The sequence below is a fragment of the Callithrix jacchus genome, chromosome 7 (assembly GCF_049354715.1).
Source record: "Callithrix jacchus isolate 240 chromosome 7, calJac240_pri, whole genome shotgun sequence".
NCBI classification, from domain to species: Eukaryota; Metazoa; Chordata; class Mammalia; order Primates; family Cebidae; genus Callithrix; species Callithrix jacchus.
Window position 1 is genome coordinate 103,167,977 of NC_133508.1, and position 17,597 is coordinate 103,185,573.

The window sequence follows — 17,597 nt, forward strand, 5'->3', positions numbered from 1 at the left end:
GGATGGAGGAGTGAAGGGTGTAAAGAACTTTGTTTAAACTTTTGGAGGTCTAGTCTCAGGATCTCCTAACTCTAGTCTGAAGGGCTAGTGGGAAGTACCTGTTTTTAGGGCTACAGTGTAATTTTCAGGTGAGAAATTTTAGCCTGATGCTAGGACTTCGTTATTCCCTGCCAGATAAGTGTGGATGGTGAAAATTGTAAGTTTAAACCTTAAGTTGCTATCAGTGGCCATTGCTGGGCTGTAACATTTTCTGTCTTTCAGCTGATATGATCGCTATACCAGGCAGAGGCTCATTTGGGGTTCCCACTCCCGACAATCTCAACACTCATAGTCACCAAAAGATATGAGAAGAATAAATAACTTGTATCATTGATTATAGCAGAATGTCTTTGTCTTCTCACAAAGTATATGATTTATGTCAGCATTAGGGCTTGTACTTGATCTATTCTGAGTTCTTATACAACTTGACCAAAAAATTATCACCAAAGGTAAGAAGAACTTCCGTAAGAACGTAACAGTCACCTATAATTAGCAACATTCAGCTGTCCTAAGATAAAAAATATTTTTACTTAAAACACTGAACTGCTAGGAGTGGTGGCTCACGTTTGTAATCCCAGCACATTGGGAGGCCGAGGCAGGCAGATCACCTGAGGTCAAGTGTTCAAGACCAGCCTGGCCAACATAGTGAAACCCCATCTCTAATAAAAATACAAAAATTACCTGGGCATGGTGGCACGTGTCTGTAGTCCTAGCTCCTTGGGAGGCTGAGGTAGGAGAATTGCTCAAACCCAGGAGGAGAGGCTGCAGTGATCTAAGCTCACTGCAGCCTGGGCAACAGAGCGAGACTTCATCTCAAAAAATAAATAAAAATAAACAATTACATAAAATAAAATAATAAGAAACTTTATATCTTTTCATAGTTTGTTCCCATAGTTGCAGAATAACATTGATTTCAAAAATATATTTTTAATTTTAGCAAATATCGTTTTAGCAAATTATAAAAAGAAATTAAACTAGAAAGAAAAGAAGGAGGCCTCCAATCCACATACCACAACTAGTAAACATTATCTATATGCCTAAAGATCTCTAGGAATATACAACTGATAAGTTTGTTCTAAAAGCTGAGAATCAGCCCCTTCTACTGTTTTCTCTTAAGCTTTTGACATCAATGTTAGATTCTGATTGTGAGATAATCAGGACATCATAAGTGACAGCTTGATCATTTTAGTTTCTTGTTTCACTCCATTTAACATTTGAATTTCATTTTCTTTTTCTTCTTTTTTTCTTTCCCTGTGGCTCCTCCAGAACGTTAAAGATTATTTTGAATGTAGCTTGAGTAAATCCTACAGTTCTTCCAGTAACACACTTGGGATCGACCTCTGGAGAGGGAGAAGGTGTTGCTCGGGAAACTTACAGTTACCACCATTGTCTCAAAGACAGAGTGAAAGGGCAAGGACTCCCGAGGGAGATGGTATTTCCAGGCCGACCACACTACCTTTGACAACGCTTCCAAGCATTGCTATTACAACTGTAAGCCAGGAGTGGTGAGTAACCTCAAAATCAAATGTCAATTCTAAATTTTATTTTCCAATTTCTCCAAATACAGTTTCATGGTATTAACATGTCAGTTTTCCATGAAATATAAGATGATCGACATTTTGAGAATTTGTTTCAATTTGGGAACAAAGATAAGGTCTTGTAAACAGTGGAGATATTTTCTAGTTCTTCAGAGTAAAAGAAACATGCACTTTGGGAGGCCGAGGCAGGTGGATCACGAGGTGAAGAGGTCGAGACCATCCTGGTCAACATTGTGAAACCCTGTCTCTACTAAAAATACAAAAAAATTAGCGGGCCATGGTGGCGCATGCCTGTAACCCCAGCTACTTGGGAGGCTGAGGCAGGAGAATTGCCTGAACCCAGGAGGCGGAGGTTGCGGTGAGCCGAGATCGCGTCATTGCACTCCAGCCTGGGTAATGAGCGAAACTCCGTCTTAAAATAAATAAATAAATAAATAAATAGTAAATAAATAAAACAAAACGACTGAGGAAGAAATGAGATACATTTGCATTTATGTAAAGGGATAATAAAATTGCTACTTACGATCTAACTTTATAAAAAGAGCTATACAGTGTGCATCAGTATTTTTTAACTTAAAAAAATTACATATGAGTTACTACATGTATGTGATATTCTTATTGCCAAACTCTATACTTAACTCTAGCTTCTTTTTATTAGCATATCACTTTATTAATCTCAGTTTGTGATTATCTATAAAATAAAACACTTCATTGTAAATCAAAAGAGCAATGAAAATTGTGCTGTCAATGTTGCTGGGACTGTTTTTCAGAGTCTATATTTGTGAAAAAGGATATTTTAAACTAGTGTTGAAAAGTAATCATATAATTTTATAATTGTGGTTTTTGTGCCATGACTGCTTCAAATATGTTTTATTATATATTTAATAATTAATACATTCTCACTTTTCTGTTTTCCTACATAATTTAAAAATATTTTTCAAGAATGGTTGGCTTACATATCATAGAGATTTATCATGAAAATGAAAAATATATTCTCTGATATGATTTTGAATTAATAATGTATTGCTTTAAAAATCACTTTTTGTTTACGTAATTTATCAAGGCAAAAGGCTAAACATTAAATTATTGCACAACATTATTCTAGTAAATCATTAAAAATCTATGATTTTTGTGGTGTGCCGTGTACCTCTGCCACATGCTGAGCTCTCCAGGGCTAATGAGTAGCCCAGTATGTGCTCTTTGAATGATACATAGCATCTTGACCACATCCTTTAGTCAATGTTTACCTGACACACTGAGCATTATTAGATCACTAAAACTCCAGGTATTACAGTTAATAACATCAAATATTTAATCAGACAATCTGTGTGATAGAGAAGCATGCTAAAACATTGTAAAGAAACAGGGGTAAAAATTTGAGAAGGACTGTCTTAAATCTTCTGTTCAGCTGAATTAACATTATATAACAGTCAGCTAATCATTGGGAATTAAAAGGGGGCATAGTGCTCCTTTATAGGGTACTCAATCACACAGCTTATGTGATTAGTCTTGATTATGCTTCTGCATAATTACGGATTTGGAGTCTTAAAGATTTCCAGATTTGTTTTTCACCAAGTTGGCAGTGATACAATTCTACCAGTTGTTAAAATATTGAAATACTTTCTTACCAGTTGGTAAATATACGCTTTCCTGAACTCTCTGATTGCCCTGTTACTATCCCAGAGTATTCTCTAGAAGCCTCCAGAATTCCTCACAACCTAAAAACAAAGAGGTGAAGACTGGCACAGAGGAGTCTGGTTTTGGTGGGTGTTGGTGCTATATCTGTTGTTAGATATTTTGAATAATATGTAAGAAACAATGTACAGTGCCTTGTAAAGTTTGAGTTCATCTAATTCAAGGACATTTTGGCAGTTTTAGAATTGTTCCTTCCTTGGAAGTATCAAATATAGACTCTGCCATTTGGGGCATGCTTGTTTATCTTTCCTAGTTGAGTGTTTTTATTTTTAAAAGAGGGCAATAATATTTACTTCATAGGCTATTGTGAGGATCAAATTAGGTAATCCAAGTACTTTGCTTAGTAAAATACATACATTAGGTAATCAACAAGTGTTAGTTTTTATCCTATTGATCATTATGCACTAAAGATTTTTCGAAGATTAGACACCTTGTCTCAACTATTAGTAGCCTCATTCTGCGTGTCAGTATTTTAGGGTGAAATAGAAAATTTAGCCATTATTCATGTTGTAGAGTCAGTGAGCACCACATATTAGTAATCATTCATAATATGTTTGTTTTATTTCAATTAACTGGGCACTTTTTAATGATGAAAGTATGCAGTTATCAACTCTAAATTTATTTTTTTTAAATATAAGCAACTAAAAGCGTTTGTAAACATCTCTTGAAAATCCATCTTCCACTGTAATACTAATAGCTGAAGACTGGTGAAGGAATCTGATTGAAAAATGATTTGACTAGAAGTGAGGAAATTGGGTTCAAATGATCAACATTGCCATCAACTTGATGAAAGTTCATAGAGATGAGTATAGCTGGGGACTAAGTGAGAGAAAGAATTATACTTACCACTTAGAATACCAAGAATATGGAATCAATTTCCATGCCAAGACCAGCAATGACCAAATATTTTTTTTAAAGGACCAGATAGTAAATATTTTAAATTTTATGAGCTCTACAGTTTCTATCCTAACTACTCCTCCTTGCTGTTATATTGTGAAAGGAGCCATAGCCAATATGTAAACAAATAAATGTAGCTGTGTTCCAATAAAACTTTGTTTACAAAAACAGGCAGCAGGCTGGATTTGGCCTGCCAGAGTTTGCTGATCCCGACTAGTAAAGATCTCTAAGACATGATTCTAGGATTTGATAATTGCTTTTACAGTTATCAAGGACAAAACCTGACTTGGAGGTCCTGGCTGATGTGCTAAATAAGTCATAAGTATGGGACTATGTGTTCTAGATCAAGCCATCAAAGACAGTGAAATAATTTGAGTGAGTCCTATTGAAAAGTATTGCCAAAATTTTTATAAAGTTTTATATAGAAATATTAACATGATTTTATGATATGTTTATTTGCAGAAAACTGGCCATGGAATATAAGAGGCCTGAAATATAAGAACAGTGGTTTTGTTTATCATGGTGCAAGAAAGAGTTAGAAAGGGTCAAGCCCTGTTTTATTGGGTGACCTCCATTCTGTAGCCTTTTAGATGAGTTTCTACTATAATACATTCTCCAAAACACAAATGAACAAACAACAGAGATGATAATACCTACATTTCAGAGTTATGAGGAGAATTTAAGAAAAGGTTTGCTATGCATATGGCACAGTCACTTGTTCTTAATGGTTATGTTGATGTTATTATTTTTTGTCATTTTCATTGCTATATTTAGACTGAGTAGCCAAAATTATCCATTTTCTATTATTGGAGGTTTTAGGGGAATTTTAACTCCTGAGTTCTTGGAACCAACTTGGAAATATGATGAAAGAATTCAGATATGAAAGTAAGATGTTATTTTTGCTTTATCAATACCAGCATTGATAAAGTTGATATTGAAAAATGTAATTTATGCTAGGTGAGGTGGCTCAACCCTGCAATCCTAGCACTTTGGGAGGCTGAGGTGGGCGGATCATGAGGTCAAGAGATCGAGACCTTCCTGGTCAACATGGTAAAACCCTGTTTCTACTAAAAATACAAAAAAAAAAAAAAAATAGCTGGGTGTGGTGGTATGTGCCTGTAGTTCCAGCTACTCTGGAGGCTGAGGCAGGAGAATCACTTGAACCCAGGAGGTGGAGGTTCCAGTAAGCCAAGATTGTGCCACTGCACTCCAGCTTGGTGACAGAGTGAGAATCCATCTCAAAAAAGAAAAAAAGAAAGAGAAAAGATAAAACAATGTACTTTATGTCTGTGGGCAAGTGGGTTCCTAATACTGAACCCTATAGTTACATAGATGCTAGATCTGAGCAGGATCCCCTCACCCCTAATATACACATAAATACAAAACATGTAGCATGGAGGATCTATAGAAATCCTACTCATGTGAGAAAGCAGAGGGAAGCCCTGAATTGTACATGGCCAGTTTCTTCTTCTGAAAACACCAACAAAGATTAAATTATTCATTCTCCCTGGGAAATAGTGAGTAAGGAGGCAGAAAGAGGCTGGAAATGTGTTGCTGGTGCATTCTGGACACTTGCAAGGCATATCAAAGAGCAGTAGAACTGTGTTCTTCCTTAACATTTCCCAATTTTTAAAATCTTTTCACCTTTAGTTTAGGGGCACATCAGGGATGTGGTTGTTCTTTCCAGAAAGATATCAGGAATAGACCAGGACCAACTTACTACCACCTTTGTGAAGCTGTTCTCCCAATAGCAAACACTGCTTTTTTGAGTATTACCCCAAAAAATAAATAAATAAAATCTGATTTCAAAGTTTCCAGCTCTCGTAAACTGAAGTTAAGAGAAATTAAGTCCTGATTTTTCTCATTTTGTTAGCAGGACCTTGAAGCATGGTGTAGAGGAAGGGATTCCTAAGCAGTTGCAGCCTAAGTCATCTTCCGCTGTAAAGGCTGTGGTTTCTTTAGGTCCATATAAATTACATTAGTATAATGCCAAGTCCCTAATGGACTTCACTTTTTAAATAGTTACCGATCTGCCAAATTTATCAGTGCAATACTGCATAACCAAATTTAGAAAATAAGCCAATTCTGGGCTTTGAATATCTATAGTTAATCTATAACTTTAATCTTCTGAGATGAGGATCTTAGAACACTACTCTTTCAAGCCCTTCCCTGTTTACAGCTTGTTTTTATGTATTTTAATTATCTACACATATATATCTTAACACATAATATATTAGCATTATTTTTTTCATTCACTATTTGATTTGCATTTTCCAAGGTATTTACCAATATTTTTGGTTTTAATTCCTCTTGATATCTTAGACCCTCGGCTGGGATTACTTGCCTTTTTGCCTGAGTAAATTCTTTAGAATTTATCTCGGTGTATCTGAAAATGTCTTTACTTTATTTCAACACTTTGAAACTATTTTTTCCCTGCTTTTTGTCTTCTGTTGTTACTATTGTTTCCCTGCTTTTGTCTTCTGTTCTTATAGATAAACTTTCAATTTTTTGTGTCTCTGGATTTGGGCAGTTGAACTTTGATGTGCCTAAGGGTGGATTTCCTTTTATTTATCTTATATGGGATTTTCCAGACTTCTTGAATATGTAAATTTTTGTCTTCCTCATCAGATCTCAGATATTCTTTATCATTATCTCTTCAAATATTTTCTATGCGAATCTTTTTCCTCAGCTTTTGGACTTCTGATTAAATGTATTTTTTTTAAACTTACTTCTTTTTTTTTTTTTTTGAGACAGAGTCTCGCCCCATCCCCAGGCGCCAGAAGGCGCAATCTCGGCTCACTGCAACCTCCGCCTCCTGGGTTCAAGCAATTCTCCTGCCTCAGCCTCCTGAGTAGCTGGGATTATAGGTGCGCGCCACCATGCCCAGCTAATTTTGGTATTTTTAGTAGAGATGGGGTTACACCATGTTGGCCAGGATGGTCTCTATCTCCTGTCCTTGTGATCCGCCTGTCTCGGCCTCCCATCTTCCATTCCTCTTAAATTATTCCACATTTTTTTCTAATTGTTTCTAATCTGCCTTCCAGTTTGCTAATTATGTTTCATTTGTTATTAAACCTATTATATTGGTACTTTTCATTTTCATTATTGTATTTTTTATTTAAAGTTTGTATTCATGTATTTAAAAATATACTAGATAATGTTATGTGGTTTTCTTTTCCCTGAATGTATTCACTATCTGTTACTGCATAAGAAGTAATTCTAAAATTTACTGGCTTAAAATAACTAACTTTTTTTATCTCAAGAGTTTCTATGGCTTGGGAATCCAATTGTGCCTTAGCTGTGTGCCTCTGACTGAGAGTCGCTCATGAGGCTAGAATCAAGTAATTGGCCAATATTGTAGTCACGTACATGTGCGGAAAGTGTGCAGATCTGCTTCCAACCTTCCCAACATGGTTGTTGACTGGCTCAATTCTGGGCTCTGGTTGACTAGAAATACCAGTTCCTTGCCACGTGGGTCTTATAGACCCATGTGAAGGCTATTTTTAACATGTTAGTTTGCTTTCTCCAGAGCAAGTGTTTGGAGAAAGAGAGATCAATAGAGAGTGAACAAGACAGATATCAAAGTATTTTTACAATTTTAGAAGTGACATCTCATCACGTTTGTATATTCTGTTCACTAGGTCTTGCACACGCACAAGGGAGGGGATCCTGCAAAGGAATAAGCAAAGAGGTGGAGATCATCAGAGATCAGTTTAGAGGCTGTATATTGCACTGCAGATATTTTCAAACTTTTCAAAAGAGCAAGAATAGTTATTTTACCCTTTTGCTAATTTTAGTATCTGAAGTTTTTAGTGAGTCTGTTTTCTATTATCTGTACTTCCTAATGGTTATTGGTCATGCTTTTAAAAAAACTTTATTAAGAAAAATAGCTAATGCATGCTGGGTTTGATACCTAGGTGACAAGTTGGTAGATGCAGCAAACTGCCCTGGCACACATTTACCTATGTAACAAACCTGCACATCCTGCACATGTATCCCAGAATTAAAAATAAAAAATTTCCTTACTACTATTGGAAAAAACTTTATTGGTACAATCAGTGTGCCAAAAAGTGTACATATCATAAGAGGGCATGTTGATAAAATTTCACAATTTGGACACAACCACAAAACCAGGAGCAAAATCAAGAAAATGTTACTAGCATCTCAGAAGCTCTTCTTCTGTATCCCCTGCTGAGCTCCTGTCCCATCACTACCTCCTCCATACTTCTAACAACATCTATTAGTGTTGTCTGTTTTGAACTTTACATAATAGAATCACATAATATGTACTCATCTGCGTTTGACTTATTTATTCCCTTCAGCATTAGGTTTAAGAGGTGTGCTAAATTTTTAAAAAATTTATTGTGTGCTGCTTATTGTCATTGAAACATTATTTGTAGACACAGTTTAAGGTATCAGAATAAGGTTCACCGTGGAGAATTTGCACATGATTCTACCAGGTCTGTAGGGGCATTGGGGCATTGGTAGATTGGTTAGAGGGTTTCTCAATCATCCAGCTGAAACATGTTTATACTCTGTTAGGGTCCACTGCCTTTGATTTCACACCCCGAACACCTGGCCCTGCTTGGATTATCACCGAGGCTAACCTTCTGGCAGTCTCCTGGATGTAGAGTAGGGGCATATTTACTTCTCTTTTACCTTTGCTCTGAGAAAATAGCCCTTTGAAATTCTGGTTTAATTTGGGAAGACTCCTTTTGAATGCCTCACTGTGGGCATGGCTGGCTTTGATTAAGGTTTCCCCTTGACCCTCAAGGTCATTAGACCAATGTTAACTTTTACTCTGTGTGGTAAATATCCTCAGGCCAAAAGCAGCTTTGGTGTCCATTAACGTACCTTTGGTGAGAAACGTCCACTTAGACTCTGGCTTGCTACTTCCTTAGTAACTTGGTATTTTTTCAGTAGCATCAAGAAAGTAACATGATACTTTTCCATATTTTTAAAGCAAGGGTTTTGTTGAGATAACCTTGTTAACAATATTACAGAAACCTTTCATAATTACTTTCTATGGAGCTCTTAGGCCCTTTCATTCCACACTTGTTTTGGCTATAAAATTGCCTTTAGTACATTCTTTTCTTTTTTTTTTTTGAGATGGAGTCTTACTCTGTTGCCCAGGCTGGAATGCAGTGTTGCAGTCTCATCTCACTACAACCTCCGCCTCCTGGGTTCAAGTGATTCTGTCTCAGCCTCTTGAGTAGCTGGGACTATAGGTGTGTGCCACTACACCCAGCTAATTTTTTGTATTTTTTAGTAGAGACGGGTTTCACTGTGTTAGCCAGGGTGGTCTTGATCTCCTGACCTTGTTGATCCACCCACCTCAGCCTCTTAAAGTGCTGGGATTACAGACGAGAGCCACCATGCCCGACCTTTAGTACATTCTTAAACTGAAGCTTCTGATGATAATTCTTTAGTTTGTGCTCCTAAGGGCCTAGTGAGGACCTATTTCTTTGACTTTTGCTCCTGAAAACACTATCTTTCCCCAGTATCTGAATGTTCCTGGCTTTGAGTAAAATGTTTGCTTATTTTATGTAGTAGATATTAGTGTCTTAACTGTTTTATCTCCCTTTCAGAAAGGAACATCTGAGTTTGCAATAGTTTAATCTGAATCTTATTTTAGTGTCTTTTTTTCTTTCGTACTTGTAGACTTACATGAATTTGTTTGCTTTACTTCTTTTACTATCTGTTGATATTTGATCTAGATATTGGTAATTATCCACAGATAAGGATTAACACACACAGACACACACACACACACACACACACACACACACACTTAGGCATATCATATTGAAACTACAGAAAACCAAAGACAAAAATTGCTAAAGAAGTCAAAGAATAAAAGCAGACATAGAGAGAAACAAGAATAAGAATTATATTGGATGGTTTGTCAGAAACCATAAAAGCAAGAAGAGAGTGAAGTATGTTATTTAAAGTGTTGAAATAAAAACTGTCACCCGGCTAGAATTTTATAACCAGCAAAATTATTCTTCAAATGTGAAGGAGAGAGGGAGACTTTTTCAGACAAACAAAACTGAGGAAATTCATTGTCAGCAGACCTGCTTTATAAGAGCATGTTAAAAAAATTATTCATCAAGAAGAAAAATGATTTAGAGCATAAGCACAGATCTACAAAAGGAGAGTGTCAGAGGAGAAATAAATGAAGATAAGATAATATTGTTTAGTTTTTTTCAAGATAAACTTTCTTAACTATATAAAACATAACTGTTTTAAGCAATACCAACAATGTACTGGGTGATTGCAGTATAGGGATAAGGGAAATGAAAGACGGCAGTGTGAAATGAACAAATAGGAGGAAATAGGAATATTCTGTTTTAAGATATAAATACTATATGTGAAGATAGACTTAGGTTACTTAAAAATATGTATCTTGTTTATATAATATATATGTAAATATACATAACATATATTATGTTTATCACATCTGGTACAGCAGCTGCAATTGGTACTCGGTTAAGCTTATGATAATCCACTGTCATTCTCCAAGTTCCATCTGTCTTCTGCACAGGCCAAATGGGAGAGTTAATTGGGGATGTGGTGGGAATCACCACGAGTGCGTCTTTCATTCAAGTCCTTGATGGTGGCACTAATCTCCGCAATCCCTCCAGGGAGGAGATATTATTTTTATTTACTATTTTTTCTAGGTAGAGGCAATTCTAATGGCTTTCATTTGGCCTTTCCCACCACAATAGCCCTCACGCTACCAGTCAGGGAGCCAATGTGGGTGTTCTGCCAGTCACTAAGTATGTCTATGCCAATTATGCATTCTGGCACTAAGGAAATGACCACAGGATGAGTCTGGGGACTCACTGTATCCACTGTAAGTTGGACCAAGCTAAAACTCCATTAATTACCTGACCTCCATAAGCCCCTGCTTTAACTGGAGGACCACAGTGGTGTTTTGGGTCCCCTGGAATCAACATCAGCCCAGAGCCGATGTCCAGTAGTTTTCCGAAATGTCAATCATTTTTCTTTCCTCAGTACACAGGTATCCTGGTAAAAGGCTGGAGACTTCCTTGGGGAAGGATGGAAGAAAGATTCACTGCAGGAATCATCAGTAACACATAGGGGTCTTTCTCAAGGGGACCTGGCTTCCCCTTCATTCAAGGGGTTCTGGGTCTGTAAATTGCCTCAAGTCTGGAAATTGAGTGAGAAACCATTATTCTCTCTTTTTATAATTTAAATTAGTCTTTTGTCCATTCATACAAGCAGAAGTTTTCTGCTTGTATAAATTAAGTAGGAATGCAGTGGGCTTCCTATCAATTTCCCTTCCAGGAACATTGTGTTTAATTAGTCAGTGCCAGAGCTCTACACTAGTCAGACTGTCTGATTGCCGCTTTGCCTGTGCTGTCCAATATGGTAGCTATGCCCACCTTGCCTTTGACTGTTGAGTGTCACCAGGATCCAATTACTCCCATTGAATTTAAATTTTGTAGTTGAGTGACTGCAGTTTCCACTATTAAATCTGGCATTCAGAGAAAAGCAATTATAGGGCTCTTCAGAGATGCACGTGCTGCCCTCACAGATCTATTTTGCAAGGAATTGGTCAAAGGTATATCTTCTAGACCTTTCCAGCTGGGATGAGGTGGTCTGAAGTGACTAATCCACTCCACTATCCCAATCGCCCTAAGCCTCTGGATCTCTTCCTGTACATTAAACCAAGGAAGACCAGGCATTTCCAGCTTGCTCACAGTGGGCCATCTTTTTTTTTGAAACAGAGTTTCCCTCTGTTGCCCAGGGTGGAGTGCAGTGGCAGATCTCAGCTCACTGTATGCTCCATCTCCCAGGTTCAAGTGATTCTCCTGCCTCAGCCTCATGAGTAGCTGGGATTAAACACGCCACCACACCCAGCTAATTTGTTTGTATTTTTTTTAGTAGAATCCAGGTTTCACGATGTTAGCCAGGCTGGTATGGAATGCCTGACCTCATGATCTGCCCGTCTCAGCCTCCCAAAGTGCTTGGATAGCAGGTTTGAGCCCTCACGCCCAGCTGTGGGCCATCTTTTAATCCATATTTCAGCTAACCAAGCAAATAAACTATTAGAACCTTTCTCAACTTCCAAAGCTGCAATATTAAAGCCAGAGTCCCTACTTAGTGGGCCCAAATCAATAAATTCAGCCTGATCCAACTCAATGTTCCTTCCACCATTATCCCATACCCTTAATATCCATTCCCATGACTGTTCTTCAGATTTCTGTTTATGTAAATGAGAAAAGTCAAGCAGTTCTTTTTGAGTGTAGTGCAACTCCTTATGGGTTACACTCTCAGCCTCACCTCTAGGGGCCCACCGGGACTTTAGTATAATTATAGGTCTGGAAGCAAACAAGGGTGTTGAAGGTGGGTCCTGAGGAGAATCATTACCTTGCCTGTCAACTGCCTCAGGTGAGGCCATCACTGTTGCCTCAGGCAGAACAGGGTTTATCTCCTCAGACAAAGGTGGAAAAGCTGATGGCAGCATTGGTCATGGAGGGGATATTGCCACTACTGGGGATGGGGAAGCTGTTCCTTCTGGCAAAAAAAGTTCATCAGAATTTACAAACTCATTGTCCCCAGCTTTATCAGGGTCCTCCCACGTGTGTCCCCATTCCAAGATGCAGAGTCCCATTCTTTTCCAATCAATGCCCTCACTTTAACAGTTGACACCTGGAGAGGCTGTGCATGCACCTTTTGTTGCAGGTCACCCACTTGCATAAGAGCTTGTGTCTGTTTATCCACTATTTCAGCTCTCTCTATATGTAGAATATAAGACCCTCACTCAGGGAAATCTTAGAAGATTTGAGGTTCAGTATCTGCTTCTGAAGCCAGGAGACAGAATCCCTGAGTTCATCACTTTCTTTCATCACTTTGTCTGCTGAACGTAGAAGCAACCTACTAGCTTCATTATATTTCTTGGTTCTCCACATATGGTCAAAGTTATTATATATAGCATCACCAAACTGCTTGCCTCTCACGAGTAGTGAACCGGGGGTGTTGAATGAATTTATTTTGCATAACTGTCTACACAGTCCATGCCAAGGACTATCATGATTCTCCATACTATTAGAAGTAGCGTTCTTAGTGTTTTGGGGTCTAACCATATTAAGCAGCCAATTCCAGAAACCCCAAAAGCAATGAAAGAACTCCATGCTTAATATTCTGTTCCTCTAGAATGATTCCTGGTACCAAAATCTGTAATAGTCAGGGTTCTGTAGAGGGACTACTAGGATACAAAGTCCTACAATAGGCTATCTGTAAGCTTGAGAAGAAAGGAGAACCAGTCTGAGTCTCAAAACTGAATAACTTTAGAGTCCAATGTTTAAGGTCAGGAAGCATCAAGCATGGGAGAAAACTGTAGGCTTGGGAGACTAGGCCAGTCTGGGCAGTCTCTCCTTTTCACATGTTTCTGCCTGCTTTATATTCCCTGGCAGCTGATTAGGGTGTGCCCACCAGATTAAGGGTGGGTCCTTCTCCAGCCCACTGACTCAAATGTTAATCTCCTTTGGCAACACCCTCACAGACACATCCAAAATCAACACTTTGCATCCTTCAATTCAATCAAGTTGACACTCATATTAACCATCACAGAGGGCCACTGTTCTCTAGACTCCAGAATGGTAGATCAACTGACAGCTTATACCCAGCACCTGGAAAAGCCACAGGCATTCAGTGCCAGCCCTTGAGAGCAGCCTTGGGGGTTGAGCCCTGGTAGGTCACAGAAGTGGAGCTTCCCAAAGCCTTGGGAGCCCAGCCCTTGCATTAGTGTGTCCTGGTTGTGGGACATGGAGTCAAAGGAGATTATTTTGGGGATATACAATTTAATGACCACTCTGCTGAGTTTTGGACTTCCATAGGGCCTGTAGCCCTGTTCTTTTGGCTGATGTCTCTCTTTTGGAATGGAAGTATTTACCAAATGCATATACCCCCATTGTATCTTAGAATTAACTAACTTAATTTTTATTTTAAAAGCTCATAGGCAGAAGGGACAAGCTTTGTCTTATATGAGACTTTGGACTGTGGACTTTTGAATTAATACTGGAATGAGTTAAGGCTTTGGGAGACTATTGGGAAGGCATAATTGTGTTTTGCAGTGTGAGAAGAAAAGGAGATTTGGGAGGGACCAGGGACAGAATGATGTGATTTGAATCTGTGTCCCCCAGAATGATGTGGTTTTGAATCTGTTTGAATCTGTGATGGATCCCCATGTCAAAATCATGTTCAGTTATAATCCCCAATGTTGGAAGTGGGACCTGGCGAGAAGTGATTGGATCATGGGGGCAGTTTTGCATGAATAATTTAGCACCATCCCCTCAGTGCTGTTCTCATGATAGTGAGTTAGTGAGTTATTGTGAGATATGGTTATTTAGAAATGTGTAGCACCTCTCCCCTCTCTCTCTCTCTTCTTTCTTCAGCCATGTAAGACATACCTGCTTCTTCTTTGCCTTCCACCATGATTTTAAGTTTCCTGAGACCTCCCTAGAAGCAGAAGCAGCTATGCTTCCTGTACAGCCTGCAGAACCATGAGCCAGTTACACCTTTATAAATTACCCAGTCTCAGGTGTTCCTTTATAGCAATGTAAGAGTGGCCTAATGCAAAGAGGCATACAGTTTGGGATAGAAGAAACAAAATGATCTTTGCAGATGACATTCTTTTTAAAATATCTTAAAGACTGGCAAAAATGAACAAGCAAAGAGGCAAAAAAGAAACACCTCTCCTTAAAGGAAATAATAATCATATAATGAGGTTTCAGGATGCATAGTTAATGTACAAAATCAGTTGCTTTCCTATACATTGGTGATAGATAATTGAAATTTGAAATTATAATAATAAAATATCATTTACAGAAGTGATACCCTCCTTCCCCCAACAAACCCACGAATTCAACAACAACTCACAGACAGATTCTCTTACTGAGAAATCTAAAACTAGTTGAGAGGCTCCTGTATCCAGACACATCAAATCCCATAGGAAAATTCAGGGCTTCCTCTTGTCTGAATCCCTACCCACAGCTCAGTGCCACATGACTGAAAGGAAACTCCTAGCTCTCAGCTTCTCCCTGGGGAGTAAAAGAGTTGGACCGTATGTATGACACTATTCCAACTTCTTCTCCCCAAAGGATGGAATTATCTCTTCCAGTCTTGGAGCAGTAATGGAACCCCACATAATCTAGCCACTCAGGGGCTGGTGAAAACAGAAACAGAAGTTTGGACTGATGGTTCCCATACCCTTTCCCTCAGTTCAACACAGAGCAAGAAAATGAAAAACCCCTGCTTCTAGCATCTCCTGGGAAGAGAAAAGTTACTCTGCTTGGTTGTGCCCACTAGATGCATACCCCAAGCTTTTCTGGGAGCTTCCCAAAGGACTTACTCTGTCTGGCTTGTTTTGGGGCACTCATGGGACCTGGCATACTCTAGCTGGCTTGGGGCCAATGATAACAAATATGCTGGTTTGATCTAGCATGCAACTAGATGACACAGTCCCTCTCACAAGCTCAGTGTAGGGTGAACAGGTAAAAAACCACAGATCCCAGCTTCTCTCTCTCTCTCTCTGTAGTGGGAAGAATTGGAAGGGGCATCAAATGATTCGACTTTTCTGGGGGCTACTTGAGGAATGCCTCAACTATCACTTGCCTTGAAACACTGATTGTACCTAGCATGCTCTATATGGTAGCTGCTAAGAACAAAGGAAACAGGTTGGCAGGTTGGAGAGGCCCCCAGAATCTCTGGCTGAGCTGGTTAGTGAGGGTCTTCTCCTATACAAGGTAAGTCTGTGAAGATTGAGAGAGGTTCCTGTTTTGTCTAATGTACAAGCACCAATACAAAGAATCAAAGAAAATAAAAATAAACATGGAAATAGATTTCAAACAAAGGAACAAGATAAATCTCAAGAAACCAAGCCTAATGAAAGAGAAATATATGATTTACCTAACAGAACTCAAAATAATCATTAAAAAGATGTTCAACAAAACCGGGAGAACAATGCATGAACATGCATATTTCAACAGATATAGAAAGTATAAAAAGTACCAGACAGAATTTGTAGAGCTAAATAATACAATAACAGCTGAAAATTCACTAAAGCAATGTGACAGCAGACTAAATCAAGCAGAAGAAAGGATAAGCACACTTGAAGACAAGTTATTGTTATTGGAAATTATTTAGTCAGAAGAGCAAAAAGAAAAAAAAAGAATGACAGAAGTCAGCTTAAAGGACTTATGGGACATCATCAAGTGGACCAATGTACACATTCTAGGAGTCCTGGGAGGAGAGGAGAGAGAAAGAACCACAAAACATATTCAAAGAAGTAATAGCATAAAACTTCCCAAATCTGGGGAAGAAAATGCACATTCTACTCTAGGAAGCCCAGTAGATACCAAATGAAATGAACTGAAAGAAATCTACATGGAGATACAATATAATTATATTGTTAAAAGTCAAGGCAAAGGGAGAATTTTGAAAGTGGCAAGAGAAAAGTGATTTGTCATGTACAAGGGATTTCCCATAAAACTAAAAGTGGATTTTTCAATACAAAACTGTGAAAGCCAGAAGGGAGTAGGATGATATATTTAAAATGCTGAAACAAAAAAAACCTGCCAACCAAAAATACTATGCATGCCAAAATTCTCCTTCAAAAATGGAGACTTTCCCAGACAAATAAAAGCAGAGAAAACTGATGAGCATCATACTTGTCTTAAGGGAATGATAATGGAAGCTCTTCAAGTTGCAACAAATGACACAAACAGTAACATGATACCTCAAGAAAGTAAAACTTGCTAATGATAAATATTTAGATACTGCAAATACTGTAACTATTGGGTTAGTCACTTTTAATTATAGTATAAAGTTAAAAGATAAAAAATATTGAAATATAATTAAAGATTATGTAAAGGGATATGGAATATTAAGAAATGTGAATTTTGACATCTGTAACATAGTGTGTGATGGGAAAGAAGGGAAAGTGTAAGGAAATTGAATGTAAGTTGTTATCAGTTTAATATAGACTGTTTTAAATAAACTATAAAATAGACTAATAGATATTTTCTGTAAGCCCCATGGTAGTCACAAAGAAATAATTATAGAAGATACAATAGAGAAAAAGAGAAAGGAATCAAAGTATATCAATACAAAAATTCACTACAACACAAAGGAAGACAACATGAGGGAGTAAGGTCAAGGCAGGAGGATTACTTGGGTCCAGGAGTCTGAGAACATTTACGTGGAATATATTCCAGCCTGGGCAACATAGCAAGACCCTGTCTTTACAAAAATATTTTTAAAAAATTAGTTGGGCATGGTGGCATGTGCCTGTAGCCCTAGCTACTCAGGAGGCTAAGGCAGGAGGATTGTTTAAGCCTAGATTACAATGAGCTATGATTGTGCCAATGCACTCCAGTCTGGGTGACCCTGTCTCAATAA

At 38.1% G+C, this 17,597-nt stretch overlaps 1 protein-coding gene across 3 annotated transcripts in view; it reads left to right on the plus strand.

Moving 5' to 3' along the window:
• Positions 1-17,597, plus strand: part of PDE4B (phosphodiesterase 4B) — a 701,553-nt gene that overhangs the window by 240,261 nt on the left and 443,695 nt on the right. For all 3 annotated transcript variants that reach the window (XM_054236382.2, XM_035251772.3, XM_002750925.5), the window contains one exon: positions 1,306-1,544. In XM_054236382.2, coding sequence (XP_054092357.1) covers positions 1,306-1,544 — 239 coding nt within the window. The remainder of the gene's footprint in view (positions 1-1,305; positions 1,545-17,597) is intronic.